The 17,490-nt window shown below is 43.5% G+C and overlaps 1 protein-coding gene and 1 long non-coding RNA gene across 2 annotated transcripts in view; one reads left to right on the top strand and one right to left on the bottom strand.

Moving 5' to 3' along the window:
• Positions 1-10,657, bottom strand: part of LOC139798714 (uncharacterized) — a 49,324-nt gene extending 38,667 nt beyond the window's left edge. The window contains exon 1 of the long non-coding RNA XR_011726926.1: positions 10,517-10,657. This is a non-coding gene — a long non-coding RNA (uncharacterized lncRNA). The remainder of the gene's footprint in view (positions 1-10,516) is intronic.
• A 418-nt stretch (positions 10,658-11,075) lies between these two features.
• KLHL34 (kelch like family member 34) lies at positions 11,076-14,732 on the top strand. The gene is made up of 2 exons (XM_071749710.1): positions 11,076-11,688; positions 11,849-14,732. Exon 2 carries the CDS (start codon positions 11,960-11,962, stop codon positions 13,745-13,747), a length of 1,788 nt encoding a protein of 595 aa, XP_071605811.1. The 5' UTR covers positions 11,076-11,688; positions 11,849-11,959; the 3' UTR covers positions 13,748-14,732.
• Positions 14,733-17,490: the final 2,758 nt, after the last annotated feature.

The following is a 17,490-nucleotide window of genomic DNA, read 5'->3' as shown; positions in this document are numbered from 1 at the left end:
AATCAAACCACAAACCACTGGAACAGACAGATGGTGTAGCTCAGCACACAGTTTATTGCCCTCATAGGAAAATATCTCAGATGAGTATGCAGATGATTGACATTAACAGAAATTATGTAATTCAAATGAAAAGAGTCAGCATGAAAAGAGTCAGCATGAAAAGATTCAGGGCACAAAATCTGCTAAAAGCTTCCCAGCAATTCTCCTGGTTGGGAATACTGGTCATGATGAAATGAAAGGTAGGTATAAGAAATAACTGTGAGAAAACATTTCTTGTCTGAATAGCCTTAGGAAGTTCAGATGAGGCCAGTAGCTAAGATGAGATGAAGCTTTTCTGGAGCTGTAGGTTACTGTCTATAGTGGTATAGTGGACACCGAAGGCTTAAAAGAATTAACCACTCATAACAATCTCAAGAAAATCCTTTTCTTTCCCTCCATCCAGATTTATCATAAGAGAAAGTAATTCTGACTTCCCAGCAGGCCATTATCATCCAACACATTAACCCCATCCAAAAGCTCAAGAATAACAAAGGTGACCATTTCCATCACTAAATGCATAAGCTTTTAAAAATAACGTGCTGAAATGGGCCAAGAGGAGAACTTCACCCCTCCATCTTTACACACATGTCTCATAGTGATGTCTGCTTTCATGGCAGTGCAGGATTGCATGGCAAGGCAATATTAAATAGTTTGGGGCTGAATAGCTTGGCTCCCCTTGCAGCTAGCATCTGTGACCTTTAGAAGACTGCAAACCAGAAGCTGGTAAATATTTGTTTCTCACGGAAACCCAAGCAATTAAGAGCAACATGACTTATTGACAGCAATGACTTAAAGCAGTTGCCAGCACTTCACTGTTTTTATAATGCCCATCACACACAACAGTGCCCTGAACTGACTTAGACAGTTTGGTGTCACCTTGATAACAGAATCACTGCATTTTAGTAAGTAGGAAGGACATTGTCACAAGTGGCCATAACCATTAGGATTTCTGCCTTTGAAAGGGCCCTGAACACTTGCTCCTGATATCTGAGCAATACCTATTTGTTGTCTTATTTGTTCATCTTTGTAGTTGAGAATGTATGGGAAACCCCAAATGGCCTACAGGAAGTCTGTTCTCTGCAGTACCTCTTTTCCTGGAGCTTGTGGCAATGTGTTGTAATTCTGGAGGCTGAAGAAATGGAAGAAATGTGGTGTTTTCTCCAGGTACTCTTTTTTGAAAATATGAGGAAGATAAGACAGGCCCTACATGCCTAGCTGAAACAAATAAACAAAAAAACAACAAAAAACCCTCAAAACAACCAATCAAACAAAACCCCCCACAAAACCAAACAAAAAACCCCACCCAAACCAAACGAAAAAACTCCAACAGACAAAGAAAAAAATCAACCTTTTAATCATTTAATGAAAACATTTCCAGAGGGTGAGGCAGTAAGAAAGAAGCCAACGGGCTTTTGAAGCAAGTGAAGTGAGTTCATCCAGGAGAGATGTGCAGGGCCGGTGGCTGGAGACTCTGCTCCCTAATGCATCAGGGAAGGCTGCAGCATGGGAGCCTCTGAGCAAATCTTGCTGCTGTATTTCTCTAGCCTTGCTCACCCCATACAGACTGCTGAGGTGATGCGTACATAGCTACAGGTAACACATTAAAAATAACATGATGTCTGTAGAAACTCATCAGGCTCTCTTCCATAGGAGGTGAGGGGCTCAGTGGTAAAGGGTCTGATCTTTAGTACAACCCTTATTCCAATAGAATCTTTGGGAGCTGAATATACCCTACATACCAGGTAAGAAAACTGGTGTATAAAGCTGAAGGAATAAGCTAAGACAGATGTTTTGGCTCCCCAAAGCTTCTATATGCTAAGAACATTGCACCTCTGCTGGTACCAGAGCTGATGGCAGAATTCCTATTGAAGGCAAAGGAATCAAAACCAGCCCCTGTTTTCATACAGCTCTGTAAACTTTGAACTGGAAAATACTTATTAGATCACAAAGCTCATTTGAAAAACTTACAAAATATAACCCCCTACAGAAGATCTGTCAGGCTTTTAATAGCTGTTTTGTTTTGTCAAAGTCAAATAAACATGCTTGGGGGAAAATGGACAGGTGTTTTGTATGGTGATTGCTTTAATTTTCTTTTTATTATTGCTACTTACAGCCTCTTAACCATAGTCAGTAGTGCTGTGAAATATCAGGGTGTGCAGTTTGCTTGCACAGATTACTTGTTGTATGTATTTTACACATAGAGCTGGTGGGTGTCAGAAGTTAGTGGATATGGCTATTTCAAAGGATCTCCTGAACATGAGTGCTTTCAAGGGACTGTAATCATCCAGCCCTAGAAATGATGTTAAGGGGCTAATGTAGGGAAGTACAGGAGACTAGACTTAATGGGATCTATCTTTTTAAAAGCTTTGGCTTTGTTAATGTAATGGAAGCGCTGTACTAGCAGTGCACAATAGCTGCCTGCATAGAAATGGACTGGAAGTCTGCTTTCAGACTAGTTTGTGAAGTTAATATATTAAATTTTTTTTTTTTTTTTTTTTTACCAAGGCCATAGGCACATTAATATATTACTGTCAGCTAACTGAAGGTATAGGCAAAGACATTATCTACTTCTCAACTAGATAAGTCTACTTACCTTTATTAATCAGGTTTTGTCTGACCATATTTGTCATTTCCATAGTGCAAGTGAAGGGAATTTTTTTTTTGGTAACTTGCTCGTTGTACCATAGTTCAGTGATGAGGAAAAGTGGATGAGGCCAAAAGGCAGGAAAGCTGTGGTTGTAACCTATCCAGATGGTCAGTGTTGGCCTAAACTACTGTATTGCTGTTATTGCATGACCTCCAAAAAGTAGTAGTAATACCACTACTTGTAATTTTAAAGAATTTGAAGCACGTACATTTCTTTTTATTTCCTCTTCCTTTCAACGGTAAGATATCAAATTTACACTATTACATGGTGGCTCCATTTAAAGACATTTTTCACTTCACTCCAGCTCTCATTTGCATCCCCCTTTTTGAAATGACCACTGAGGATCAGAGGATGTTGCTAGACACCAGTGTTACCTCCACAAAAAGGGAGGAGGATGCAACTGGACTAGTTTTGCCTGTGTGATGAGTCTGGATTTTCTGGGAGAAGCATTTGGCTCTACTGAATAATATTCCCCATCCTCACCCCCAAAAAAGCACTGTCTCTTTGCTGCAGGAGTTTTTCCAGTCCACATAAGAGGGCATCTCAGGTTGACCAGCAGCCCTCAGAAGGATGTGTGCTTACCCCAGGTGCGTGGCTTAGTACCTCAGCAAGGCTGGAGTGGCCCATCTGAGGTCTGCTGACTTCTAATGTCAGATAAGCCCCATGGTTCTGCTGAGAGACACACAGTGCCCTTGGGAGATGTGCTACCTCTGAGACCCATGGACAGATATCTTTGCAGTTTTGAGAAGATGGTTTGCTCTCAGGCATTTTAAACTTTGTTTCCCTCCAAAGATTGTCACAAGTTTCAGGTCCATCTGCCCTATGCTTTTCTCTTTATCTGCCTACAAATTAATTTATTTGGTATGACAGAGGAGCTAATGTACAGCCATGACTTTTCTACTTCAGGTCAAATGCAAAGGTCCCCTGAAAACTCTGCCACTGGACCAAGAAAAGGATGCTGCATTGTCATTCCAGGTGCATGCTTCTGGGGCTCAGAGAATGGACTATCTGTGTTCACTCCCTTCAAGACTCAGTCACGTCAGATAAGACCAAAATATTTTTTTTTCTTTCCAAAAAAAAAAAGCTGGTTTAAGTAGAATATGTGATTTTTTTTTTTTTCTGGGCAGGCAAGCCCTTGCACTTCCACAGGGAAGTCAATATTTGCATTGCTGCTGGCACAAGAACTCTAAAGCAAAAATTAATATAAGTGAGTTTATAGGACATTAGTTCTTGGAGACTGCTTTGGGGATGAAGGGTTTGGCACACAGCTATCCACAGTTTGTACGCTTGCCCAGCATGGATCCAGCTTGTATCAGGGTAACAGAGGGATGACTGAAGCCATGGCCTGCTGGGACTTTGGCCTGGAGAAGGAAACTTGACATAAGCAGTCCAATTCCTGTAACTACCCTGGAAATGTCTTCCAGGAGTGGAATTTAGATACTGTGTCTACTGTGAAAGAAGATGTCTGTCTACAGTACTAGTGGTATTTTGTGCCACTATGGACTGTCCCTGAGCTCAGCTGGACAAATGAGGCTTGCTGTCACACACCATTCAGTAACCAATGAAAATTAGGAGGGTGAATAAAATACATCCCATCAACGCCTTTGCCACAGTCCAGCATGGCATTGTGTAGTCAGAGGTCATTAAGCAAAAAGCCTGCTATAAACTGGTTGGTTTGCTATCTACACTCCACCCCTCAGCACATGCAATTCATTCCAGATGTACTTTACCTGGTGAGAGGACTTGGGTGCTCTCCCTTAGCTGTCTCTCCCACTCTCAAACCTGGGTGCTTGTGAAAAAAATGAAATAAGATTATCAAGTGCAGGTGCAGTTTCTCAGTCCCAAGGCTGAACATTGCAGATGATGGAGGGACTGAGTTCAAGTTGGTAGGTAACATCCTGCTACTGGTAACAATGATGGCAGAGATGATGCCATACTTTAGAGATTCTAGGAACACTTTGAGTGATCAGTTGAGTGTGAACATCAGACTCATTATCACATAGAGGAACAACACTAAGAGCAGCTGACTACATTATAACATTTACTTTGCTAAGCAACAGCCTGTATCTTACAGAGCATTTGCTTGAACGTGAATTAGGGCATGGGAAAGGGTGGAAGGAATGTATCCTAACCCTCTTATGTGAAAAGCACCTTGGTTTCAGAGACATTTCTGCAGTTTTCTCCTCTGCGGTCCCAGGGCACTGGTTGTTCCTTACATTTAAATCCCTGTAAAAATTAATCTTAATTCTAACTAAAAGTAAATCCATTAAGAGACCATTGCAATATGGGGAGCCAGTCCCCACTTTATTTTCATTTTCTTAGACTTGAGGTGTGGATCCCACTGGTTTTGTTCTCAGCACACATAACAGTAAGACCATGAAACCATGTCTGAGTGCAGCAGGGGCAGAACTGGGAGCAACTGGGTGTATCTAACCACAGACTGAAGGGAAAGACCAAGCTCTCCTTCCATGAGTGTTTGTATAGCCCAAATCTGCAGTTTTTTTCATTTAGATGTACCCAGGCATATGAAGTTTGGGAACCCAGTTTAACCAGCCATGAGGTCTTGGGGGAGGCAGGAATGTTTCATGGGCATCAGAGATGTCCCTTGTACAGCAAGAGGGCCTCAACATATTCAGAAGAGACCCGTGAGCACAGCAGCTTCAGCTAGGGCTGTACATGTCCTCATTGTGAAAAGTCAGCAGCCACCACAGTTTCTGAGCAGCCCTGAGCTCGGAGCAGAGTGAAGGCTGCCCTGGGCAGCTGCAGCATGGGCAGAGCATCTCCAGTGCCATCAGACCAGAAAAGGAGCAAACAGACTCCAGTCAGCCCTCTGTCCCTCCACTGTGAAGACCATTAATACCTCTGCTCTGAAATGAGCTCATTAAAATTCATATTCACCTTTGTTAATCTGTAGCTGCATTGCCTGACTCATCCCACTGCAGTCACTCTGAAATGGGAATCCAAGTACAAAACTTTCCCAACTTGTTTTTTATTCACTAGGGAAGCTCACATCTAACCCACTGAGATAGCAATAGAAGCCATAATACCTGGCATTATAGGAGCTGAATGAAAGGGAGCCTGAAAAAGGGAAAGGAAACAAATGAGGCGCTGGCTGATTTGAAGCTCTGTTATTGCATGTTGCCTTCCACAGTTTGACACAGGATTCTTTCTTGCATCCTTGTAGTTAGTTCTTATGTTGTCTTGGGATAGTACAGTGGTGTTTTGGAAACAGGGGGGCCACAGAGGTGGCTCCTCTGAGAAGGTTCTGGAAGCTCCTCCAGTTCCAATTCCGGTTCTGCCTCTGGCAAAAGACTGAGCAGATATGGGAAGCTGGATGTGCCTCTGTGAGTAACATATTCAAGAAAGGGAAAATGAAACTGCGAAAAATAACAAGGAAAGACCAGCAGAGCAGAGGAGAGGACGTGGTGAGAGCAATGCCAGAGCACAGACCCCAAGGTCAGTGAGGAAGGAGGGGGAGGAGGTGCAGAGATTTCCCTGCAGTCTAAGGTGAAGTGGCAGCTGTGCCCTTGCAACCTATGGAGGAACATGGTGCAGCAGTCCCTGATGGGCCCACGGTGGATCAGCCTGTGAAGGATCACGGAGGGCAGATACGGGGCTACTGCCAGGGCACGTCACAGGTGAACAGATGTGCAGCTGCAGCCTGTGCAGGAGCATGGAGAGGGCCAGACATGGTATCAGGATGGTGTCAATCCATCAACTGGTGGGTGATGGGCCCAGGATAGTATTACAGGCAGTGGCATGAGGCACTGGATATGTTTCCAGCCACCCGGTGCTTGCTTGTAACATCGTAAACACATAGCACTTACCCTGGCGAGTTTGAGAGAGGGTGATAAAATCAATCTGCCAGGCCTCTCCAGATTTATGTTTAAGACAGTGTTCCCCATATCACAAATGTTTTAATCGTCTAGCTTGCTTAATAGCAGCACAAGTATTACCACTGGTGGATAACCCAAGTGATAACATATATTGTGAAATTTGTAGCCCCTGAAGGATCATGATGGGGAAACATGGAACTGGTGCTGGGGAGTGTCACGGGTGGGCAGACATGGAGCTGCAGCCTGTGAGGGATCCCGGGGAGGGTCAGCTGTGTCTGTGCAGCCGTGTAGGAGCCCGTGTGAGAGAGAGGAGGTGACTGCTCCCGCAGCAGCCGTGACTCTGTGTGCAGCCCAGGCGGGAGCAGTCTGTGCCTGAGGGACTGCACCTGTGGGAGGGACTCATGTCCCAGGGGTTCCTGAAGGACTCTCCCTCCCGGGAGAGAGAGGGACCCCGCGTTGGAGCGGGGGAAGAAAGAATGTGAGGAGTCCTCCCCCTGAGGAGGAAGGAGCGGCAGAAACAGCGTGTGGGGAACTGACCCTAAAGCCCCCCTGCCCCTCCCCTGTGCCCTGAGGGGGAGGCAGCAGGGAAGGGATCCGGGAACGGGGAGAAGAGACGGGGGGGGGGGATGGTATTCAGGTCTGGCCGTGTTTTCTCTTTCTCTTGGTAGATTAAATTAATTTCTTCTTCTTCCCAAATTGAACCTTTCTGGGTCTTAACCGTTACTGTTACTATGGAATGCAAACCTCCCTGTCCCTGTCCGGATTACTGAGCCTTTGGGTTCCTGTCACCACCTAAGTCCACCTCATCCAAGCTGGTAACTTTCTCCTTTGATTTTATACATAGGCGTGATCTCACCAGACATTGCTTTTAGCTGCAAAAAAATTTCTCCCTCTTACTGTTTTGTTCTTCAGGACTGCTTTCCTGGGCTAAACTTCCTCTGCTTTAAATAGATGAGCTGACCCAAATACTATTGTGAATGATTACTCAAGGATGAAGTACAGACTCTAGCCCAATGTTTTTTAGCAGACAACTTAAATCTATATGATATTTCTCATTAGTAGTTTCTAGAAAAGCTGTATACTACATCATCACTATCATATTAATCATTTGGATCACTTTGCTGTTTTTGCTATATTCATGTGCTACACTGTCAAACAGCTGAAGCCTTTGCTCTGTTGTCCTCTGAATTGCACAGATTTCTGCTGGAACAAAGTGCAGCTTAAAAATCCTCTGCTGTGGATTTTTGTAATGAATATTTTTCAGCAAGCCACTTGTTACTAATGAGCCTAACTTTACTTGTACAACTCTTTTTATAACCTTTACTCTCAAAAAATAATTGGGAAAATTTACAATTGTAATTGATGCATTTATTAACTGGTGGCCTGGTTGCAAGATTAGACTGAATATGACATTGCAATTCAGGCCATTTTTTTCAGCTTTGTACAAGAAAGAAAAATAACTGCTAATGTGGATGCCAACATTTTCCCCAGCACACCTCTGAACATTCTCCTTTATTGCAGTTTTTTTACTGTAGTACAACAATAAATTAAACAGAAAAAATACTAAAAGCCTAAACTCCATATCTAATTTAAAGTCTAAATTATGCACATTATTAAAAATACACTGTTTGCTCTCAGTAAATCATATATCATTGAAACACTAACGTTTCCCTAATTTTAAATACCATCTAGGGAGTCAAACATTAGATCTGACTTCCAAATTACAGCTGAGAAAAATAAGATCATGGTTTGACTGCATCCCACCTAATGCCAGGTCTGTTTCTGAAGTTCATAAGTTTGCTGTTTACTCACTGTCTGCTCTTATGCTAATGGACATTAAATATTCTTCCAAAGGTGCCAAAGACCAGAGCTGCTGACTGGTGATAATTTGTCTGTTGACAAAGGAGGGTACTGGCTGAGAGGACTCCCTAGTTAGACAATGTTAACTGCTTAAAAATGGAGCAGGGAGAAACCTCATTTCAATAATAATTTTTTTTTTTCTGTCACTCCAGAGCAAAGGACTGGAAAACATTTGGCTTTATTTCAATTTTAAGTGAAAGAGAAATAAAATCTCTTGGAAATAAACAGCTTTATTAGGACCATGATTCTTGCTATTTTTATTAGTCAGCTTGCCATGAAAATGAAATAGGTGTGAGAGGGAATCACACAGCAAATCTGCATACAATTATAGTACTTGCTTATCTGGCACTGGTATTAAATCTGTTCAGTTAAATCAGCACTGGCTTCTGTGGCAACTCACTGTAATCAGCTGGCAAGGAGCTATATAAACTGCAGCTCATGCACAGAATTTGTTTGGAGAGCAAGTGATGCACAGCCCGTTTGGTTAACATGTCACCACTCTGGGCACAGGCTGAGCCTGAGACTCATTTGGCCTCTCTGAAGTTACAAGGTTTGCAGTCCATGCTCTGCTTGTACTTTGCAATGCAAAACTTGTGCAAGCCTGGGCAGTGTCTGGCTTGGGAAGGAGAGGAAAAGGCAAGCTGCCTTTGCCTGTGAGTGCATCACTTGGTGGGGGGAGCAAGCATATCTTGGCTGCTGCTGACAATACACACAGTTGCCCAAGCCACATCTCTGGCCCCTTTCTGGTATCTCTGGATCCAGAAGAAGTAGGATTTTATTAAGTATCTTCAGGACAAGCTTCTGTGACTTACCATCATGCTATGGCTTACCTCATGGAACAGGCTGCCTAAGGGAAACTGTGTCTGCCCCTTCCCTGGAAATGTTCAAGGCAAGGTTGGACTTTGAGCAACCTGGTCTAGTGGGAGGTGTCCTTGCCCATGCAGGGGGGTGGAACTGTATGATCTTTAGAGTTTCTTCCAGCCCAAACTATTCTAGTATCCTATGCACGAAGCAGTTCACCGGTGCTGGGGGATGTTGGCCATGGCTCAATGGCAGAAAACGAGTCCAGTTTCTGTGTACTGGGTGGGTGTCACATGGCAAGTTTGTCTGCTGGTGGTGGGTCCCCAGATGCCTGCTCAGCTGTGCTCTGGGTTGGGGCACTACATCTGCCTGGGAGGCCACACAGCGAAGGAGGCTGAGGACCTGATCTGGGCTGCAGAGTTTTCTTTGCCAGTGTATTTTTGGGCATTCTCCCTCTCCTCTTGGAGCATCATTTTTTGGTTGTGTCACCTCCCAGCCTACTGCCTGAGAGCCATCTTGTCAAAACAGGTGAAGGGCTGATGGAAGGCAAGGACTGTTGGTGTCAGGACTTTCTTATGACACAACAGCTGCAGAAATGCTCCTCCAACTCGATCCTGTGCTGAAGGCATATTCCACCTGCTCCCCTGTGCTCACCCTCACTCTCCTGGGGAAAGTGTGACAGTGCAGTGCCAGCTTGTGCTTTGAAAGAGTGGAGGTTCACATGCACCTCATGTTAGTGAAGTCTGGTGCCTTATGGGGCTGAGCTGGGGAAAGCAGTATCTGTGGGAATGAGAGCATTCGAGGCCTGATCTCCCATCACTAGCATGCATGACTACTGTGGAGCAACAGAGGTACCTGGTCTCTGCTTTATCCAAAAAAGTAGAAGCACCAACCTAGAAGCTTGGACTCAACTGCAGAGCTTTGCTAACAGCATCTGAAATACTTCAAAGTTGTCTCAACATGGACATAGGCAACTCCACTGGTTAAGAAGAACAAAGCAACCCTTCTTCATCCCCACTGCCTGTACATGTAGTTTTGCTAGCAAGGGGGAAGATCTTTTGGCTGAATCCAGATTTATGGACTATAATGTCATGCTTTCCATACAGAAATGAAGAAGGATGTTTTGGGAGTCCTTCTACACAAGCAGGGCAGAGCATGCATAGGTGTCAGTGTGCTTAGCAAGACAGCTGAGGGTCACTGGAACAGGCGCATGGCATGTATGACCCACATTAGAATTCAGGCAGATCCCAAACTCCCCTCGATTACAGGGATGAGCCAGAATTTAATGACAACACATACATAAATATAAGCAAAAACAGTAAAAAAGCTTTACCTCTGGCTTCAGCAGAAGGTGAAATTTTTCAGTCCTGTGGGATCCTCCTCTGCCTCTAAGTCTGCTGGCTTATGGTGCAGAAAAATGGTCTGGCATTTATCAACCCTGTCAACGTCTGTAAATCCTGAGTGTGTTTAACTTGGAAAGAAAGGTGTCAGGAGAAGATTCCTGAACACCCCCACCCACAGTGGGGAAAAAACAAAACCCAAAAAACCAGGTTTTAAGAGGTCACAACGTGTAGCCCACCCAGAGCTACTATTTCTGGTAGAAACTAGACCCTGAAGAGCCCAGGTGAAAATCAGGGATAATCCCCATATATGTGCTTCTAATTGGGGCACACTGAAAGTGAGAAAGCTGAGAAAGTCAGCCCTGGCCCATCCCTGGAGGCTCTGTGTTTGCTCCCAGCTGGTAACCGAGAGCACAATTATGCAAAGCCTCCTCTATAAAACAGAGTCAGTCCCAACTGGGGGTGTCTATTTTTGTCACCACTTTGTGTGAATGTGTTACCCTTGTGATTTCCAGCCAGGTTATTCCAAGTCAGCTGCTTTAGCCGCGGCTGTCGGTGGAAGGGTGTCCGTCCGCGCGGTCCCTTGGCCCCCCTGTGCACCCAACCAGGGGGCAGGGGGGATGAAGGGATGTGCCCGTGGCTATTCTGGTAGCTGTGAGTTATGGCAGTGTCATGTGAAGGAAAGAGCCCAGAAATGCATGTCAAATCGAACCAGTGACTAATCATGATATTTTGGTTGTCTTAGTGCCTGCTGGGCAAAGATTTAAGGGCTTAGAAAATCTTCATGTTATAATCCCCGGGTGCTGGTTTGATCTTCAGCGGAGGCTTCGTAAAAGAGTGTGAAAAGAGGATGAAAAGGGGGCTGCTGCCCCAGAGGCAACAAGGTCTAACCTTATCCGAGCTTGCAATACAAACAAGAGAGGAGAAAAGCCAGAGCTTCCTTCTCATCTGTGCCTGCTCAGAGCTATGCACTGGCAGCCAGAGAGGATCTATTTGATCTGCCTGCAGAGGAAGAAGGATCGAGGGCGGCGGCTGAGCAGACACAAAGTTTCCCTTGTTGGGATTGTCATCTAGCTCCCTCATCTGTCACCTGATGGCCAGCCAAGCAAGTGCTGAGCACAACCGGGGACCATTCATCCTTGCACAAGCAGCAGAGACGAGAAAAGTAAGCATCCTACAGCTGTTACGCCATTCAGCTGTTTTTTCTATAAAGGAATGCGTTGAACTCACTACCAATCTACTAACTCTTCCTTCATGCCAGGCCAGAGACTGATTTTTTTTGTTTTTTGTTTTGTTTTGTTTTTTGTTGGGCTTCTCTCTAACAGTTGGAGGTCTGCTGGGCATTCAAGCAATGACCATTGAGGAAGGCAGCTGTTTCAATATCTAATTGCATTTTAGCTTTAATAACTCAAGGGGAAAACGTTGCATTGCCTACCATGAGCTATTTCCTCTCCTACTGCAAAGCACACTGCACTGCTGTTCTTGCCCAATACCAGAGCCTGAGATCCGAGGGCTTTCTGTGTGATATTTTGCTGAAAGTGAAGGAAAACGAGTTTCCTGCACACAAGTCCTTGTTGGCATGCTCCAGCGACTATTTCCGAGCCATGTTCAAAAATTATACACAAGAATCTAAAGCCAGTGTAATTCACCTGCAAGTTGTCTCACCCACCGGTCTCCAGCACATCCTGGATTTCATTTACACATCTTTGTTGCCCCTTTCCCTTGAAAGCCTGGAAGATACCTTGGAAGCTGCAAGTTACTTGCAAGTGACTGATGCCATTGGCTTGTGCGATCAGTATTTAGTTAACAATCTTGCTCTGGAAAACTGCTGCTTCTCTGCCAACGTGTCCAGGAAGTTCTACCTGCCGGACACCTTAGCAGCAACAGAAAAATACATTGTCAATAATCTCTGGAAGCTGCTGGACTTGGATTTGTCAGGACTGCTTGATCTGAATTTCAGTTCTTTGCTAGAAGTTGTTAAATCACCAGATCTCCCTATGGTGAAAGAACCTTGCCTGCTGAATCTTGTGTTGCTGTGGCTGAAGCAGGATAAATCCAGGCTGGCTCACACAGGCAGCCTTTTAGAGCACATAAGATACGGCCTCATCCCAGTGGAAGAGCTGAGAAAAACCTACACCCAGTCAGAAGTGCCCCTCTCAGCAAGTATTAAGTGCTTGATCATTAAAGCAATTAATTACCATACATCTCTTTTCAAACAGCCTGTCCTGCAGGATAAATCCACCACTCTGAGGAACCAGAAAACCCAGATCATTCTGCTTGGGGGAGGGACAGCAAGTGATGGGCTTACCACCGATGTGGTGGCCTTTGATGTTTACAATCACAAGTGGCGAGCTCTCACACAGGTGCAGGACAGGGTGCAGAACCACAGTGTGTGCGTGGTGGGGAACTTCCTCTATGTCTTGGGGGGGGAAATAGAAAGCAGTGCCCTGGGTGACACTAAAGCCGGGAAGATCTTATCGGTTACGAACAAGGTCCATCGGTATGACCCACGATTTAACACGTGGACCCAGATCACGGGCATGCTGGAAAAGAGATGCCAGTTTTCCTGTTGTGTCCTGGGCAAGGATATTGTTGCCATTGGTGGAAAGGGTGAGGATGGGTTGCTGCATTCGTCTGTGGAAGTCTACAACATCAGCAGAGACAGATGGACGAAGGCTAGGGAATTGCCCTGCAAGATATATGGGCATGCCAGTGCCATTTGCAAGAATACTATCTACATCTCAGGTGGGAAGTACTCAGACCCAGCCAACACGAGCAAGGACTTATATTCTCTGAGCTCACCTGAAGGGCAGTGGAAGGAACAAGCCCCCATGAGCATTGCTCGGTTTGGGCATCAGATGGCAACTATCAGAGATGCCATATTCACATTTTTAGGATTATATGAGCCGTTCTCTGAAATAGAAAGATATGACCCTGATCAAAACCAATGGACTCGGCTGAGGCCATTGATCTATGATCGATTTTGCTATGGCCTGGCAGTGATAGAGGAAACAGCTCTTCTGATCGGAGGAAAGAAATGGCAAAACTCACAGGAAGTCCCCACACAAGATGTGGTTGGCTATGACATTGACAACGATGGCTGGGAACAGATCTGCAAAGCCCCCTTGCCTTGGTGTGGGCTGCAGTGTGCAGTGCTGGAGCTCTCTGAACTGGCTGATGAGCAGGATGGTGACAGTCAGCAGAAAAGACCCCCAAACTGCTGAGCTCACACGCTGTGGAATCAGCATCCCGGGAGATGAGCCAGCCAGGGTGCTTCTGGAGAAGAAGAAGAAAATTGCAATTGAACGTGACAGGGTGGAGGCTTTACTTCAATGGGCCACATGCTTGGGAGAAACAGGCAAGAAAGTCTGTCTCCAGCATGGAAAAAGGTGCTGGGATCTATAAAGCTGGAAGCTGATCTCACCAAGGAAAGATCTAGCATGCAAGTACCACGTTCCGAGGTGACAAGCAAGAGTCATAACCCCTGACTTTTGAAGAATAACACCTAGATAGCAATTAAGAGGTGTTGCAAGCCAGATTTTTCAAAGGTTAAAAAATATAAACCATCTTTTCTGTTCTCTTAATCAGAGGTAATTTTCCCAGCTGTTAAGTGCTATTGAATTTTTTATGCTATGGCTTAGCAAAATGAAAGTGAGCTGTATAAAGACTAGAAAATTGATGCTTATGAGAACTAATAACAAGTACTGCCAAGGAAAAGGTATTATTTGATATCCTGCATACTGGGCAAGAATGCCTTAGCTAACCAGCATGAAATTACTGGACAGAAAGCATGGATTTTTTTGATATGAAGACTCAGTTATGGCCAGAAATTAAAACAGTGACTGTTTGATAGGAGCCATTTCTCTCTGAAAGACCTTTGCTGTAGCATGCCTTTCAAAAGCTTGTTTTGCATTATTTTAAATGCACACACTAAGGTACAGTACGTTTCTTCTTCATCCAAACCTTGTGTTAGTTTAGACATCCAGAGCTGAAGGGGTGTATTTCTTATTTGATTCTAGGAAATAAATTACAGGAGTTATTGTAACTAATGCCTTGGTATTTACCTCGGTAGCATATGCTGCGTTATTGTACCTGCTCCTAATGGTAAAATTGTTCACTGCTGTTGAACTCATACATGACAGAATCCTGCAGGCAAAAAAGGTTTACTTTCATTAAAAAGTATGAAGGGGAGAGAGGGATCTGAAGGTTTTCAGAAGTCTTTATTCAGTGTCTGCCTACATCTGAAGCAGCAAAAGTCATCCTTCTTTTTGGCCGTGTTGTTGGCTGTGTTCAAAGGCAGAGGTGATGGGGCTACTTTAAGGCACGTGGATCTGTGAAATGCAGGCAAAATGGTCAGATGCTGCAGAATCCCTTTGGTATGGAGTAATTGAATCTCGAGACAAAAATGTTCATTTAAAAGCTCAATTTATTGTACTTCATTTTACAGTGTTCCCTTTCTAGGCTGAGAGTTAATACAATAAAAATATATATATAGAAGAACATTTAATAGTCTTAAAAGAAGGCAGCACAATGGAGAGGACACATGTTCTTTGTCACTAGACTAGCTTAAAAACTGTAATGTTTAATTTTCACCTTTAAAGCAATCAAGCTGACTTTACTAATGTAAAGTGCAGGCAGAATAGCTGTTGCATAGCAACAGATCTAAGTCTTCTGAACTGCCTTGGCTTTGACAAGGAATCAACTACACAATGTGCATATACATCCATCAGATATAAAGAGTTTCTTTTATGGATATATTTACTTTTGGTCCAGTAAAACAGTAGCAAGAGAACCTAAATGCTTGGAACAATAGCACAATCCATTTCCAGTCAAGCATTTTTTAAGAGAAATTTACAAAAAACCTCACAAATTTAATATACAAGTCAGTACCCATGCAGTAAATAAATGTCCAGTTTATACAAACAATATTCTAATGGTACAAATATTACACTGGATCCAGAATTCTATACAAACGTTAATACATGATTTGTCATCCACATTGACTTGAATATAGGATTACTGAAAATGGGCTACAGAAAGGCCACTCTTCTGTACAGTTGTGCAAAATCTGCAAAACATTTGCAATCCAAATGCAATAAGAAAGAGAGGGAGAAAGAAAGAGGGGGAGAAAGAGAAAGGAGAGAAAAAGAAGGGAAGGGAAGGGAAGGGAAGGGAAGGGAAGGGAAGGGAAGGGAAGGGAAGGGAAGGGAAGGGAAGGGAAGGGAAGGGAAGGGAAGGGAAGGGAAGGGAAGGGAAGGGAAGGGAAGGGAAGGGAAGGGAAGGGAAGGGAAGGGAAGGGAAGGGAAGGGAAGGGAAGGGAAGGGAAGGGAAGGGAAGGGAAGGGAAGGGAAGGGAAGGGAAGGAAAGGAAAGGAAAGGAAAGGAAAGGAAAGGAAAGGAAAGGAAAGGAAAGGAAAGGAAAGGAAAGGAAAGGAAAGGAAAGGAAAGGAAAGGAAAGGAAAGGAAAGGAAAGGAAAGGAAAGGAAAGGAAAGGAAAGGAAAGGAAAGGAAAGGAAAGGAAAGGAAAGGAAAGGAAAGGAAAAGGAGAAGGGAGAAGAGAGAAAACTAATCTGTCCTTCTATCCTTTATTCCCTCATGGATATAACTGCAAGGAAATATCAGAGTTCATAAAGTTTAAAGTACATTCACTGAGCTGTACAGGCAATAGTCTAAAGTTGGTTAAGAGTACAACTCTCTGTAAAAACTATAATGGAGGCTTTTTCCTTTCACATGAGCATTATTAAATCACATTGTGAGTCCTAACTTATGCAGCAAAATACTGAAAAGCAGCAGAAATATTTTGTCAAGCTCTGATCACTTTTTGAAAACAAGTCCATAAAAAGTAAATATGTGATTTAAGATTTCCCTCCCACTTTCCTACTCTAGGCACGTGCCTAACTCTTATAGAACTATTTCTACTGGGTTTTCTCCAGCACATTTCAAATCTTGGGGAAGCTTAAAACATTTTAGTAGGCTTGTGAACTTAGCTGGACCCAGAAACATCCCCTCCTCTTCAAAAGCAACTCAGAGGCTTCCTTACTCCTCAATTATTTTTCAGGTTCTGTACTCGGCTCTGCTCCCATCACACATTATCCCTGCATACAATACAGCCAAATATCATGGCTCAGGAAATACATGGGAGATTCCTTGAAAAATCACATTCATTCCTTTTCTGTTGTGGGAATTTTCAAAGGCTCTCAGATTCGACACATTTTTGTTGGGAATGTTTTCCCTGCTGCTTTGCCGGGCAAGAGGAATGATGATAGCAAGAATGTTCAAAGTCTACATCTTCTCTTTTGCAAAAGCTCTACAATATAGTGATACCTTCAGTAAAAAAGCAGCATAAATTACAGTACCATGACTAATTTGTTAAAAAATCAACCAAATGTGATTCAGAGACAAATAACACATAATTTGGTCTTAATTAGAATATAAACCAGCATTCCTTTGCACTGACAGTAAACCTTAGCAACGGGCTTTAAAAAAGCACAAGGAAATAAGACCAAACATTTGGATACTTGAATTCACATTGGTCATTTCTGTCTGCTGACCTTCACCCTTTTGTGTGTTTGACAAAACTGAAACACAACCATGGCATTATACTTTTCCCCTGTTATTTAAGAAATCTTCTTGAGTTTCTCATGAAATACAAAAATTAGTTTTCTTCCACCACCAAAATAGTACCTGCACTCCAAAAATGCAATGCAATACTGGAACTATATAATACAAAATATTATTGTAAAAGTGACCTTCAATAACAAAACCTTTATTTTGTGGAACTTCCTCCATGAAAGCCACAGTCTCCCAAAAATGTTTTAAAATAATTTTCTTTAATATAAGCTAAAGATTTTGTTCATTATTTCACAGGAGGTAAACACAAGCGGAGCATGGGCAGCATATAAAATATACAAATTCTCATTAGAGATGTGGTATCATTGACCATTGAAGGTTTACTTCACACAGCTGAG

Source organism: Heliangelus exortis, chromosome 1 (assembly GCF_036169615.1).
Source record: "Heliangelus exortis chromosome 1, bHelExo1.hap1, whole genome shotgun sequence".
Lineage (NCBI taxonomy): Eukaryota > Metazoa > Chordata > Aves > Apodiformes > Trochilidae > Heliangelus > Heliangelus exortis.
This window is presented reverse-complemented; position numbering and strand designations above follow the sequence as displayed.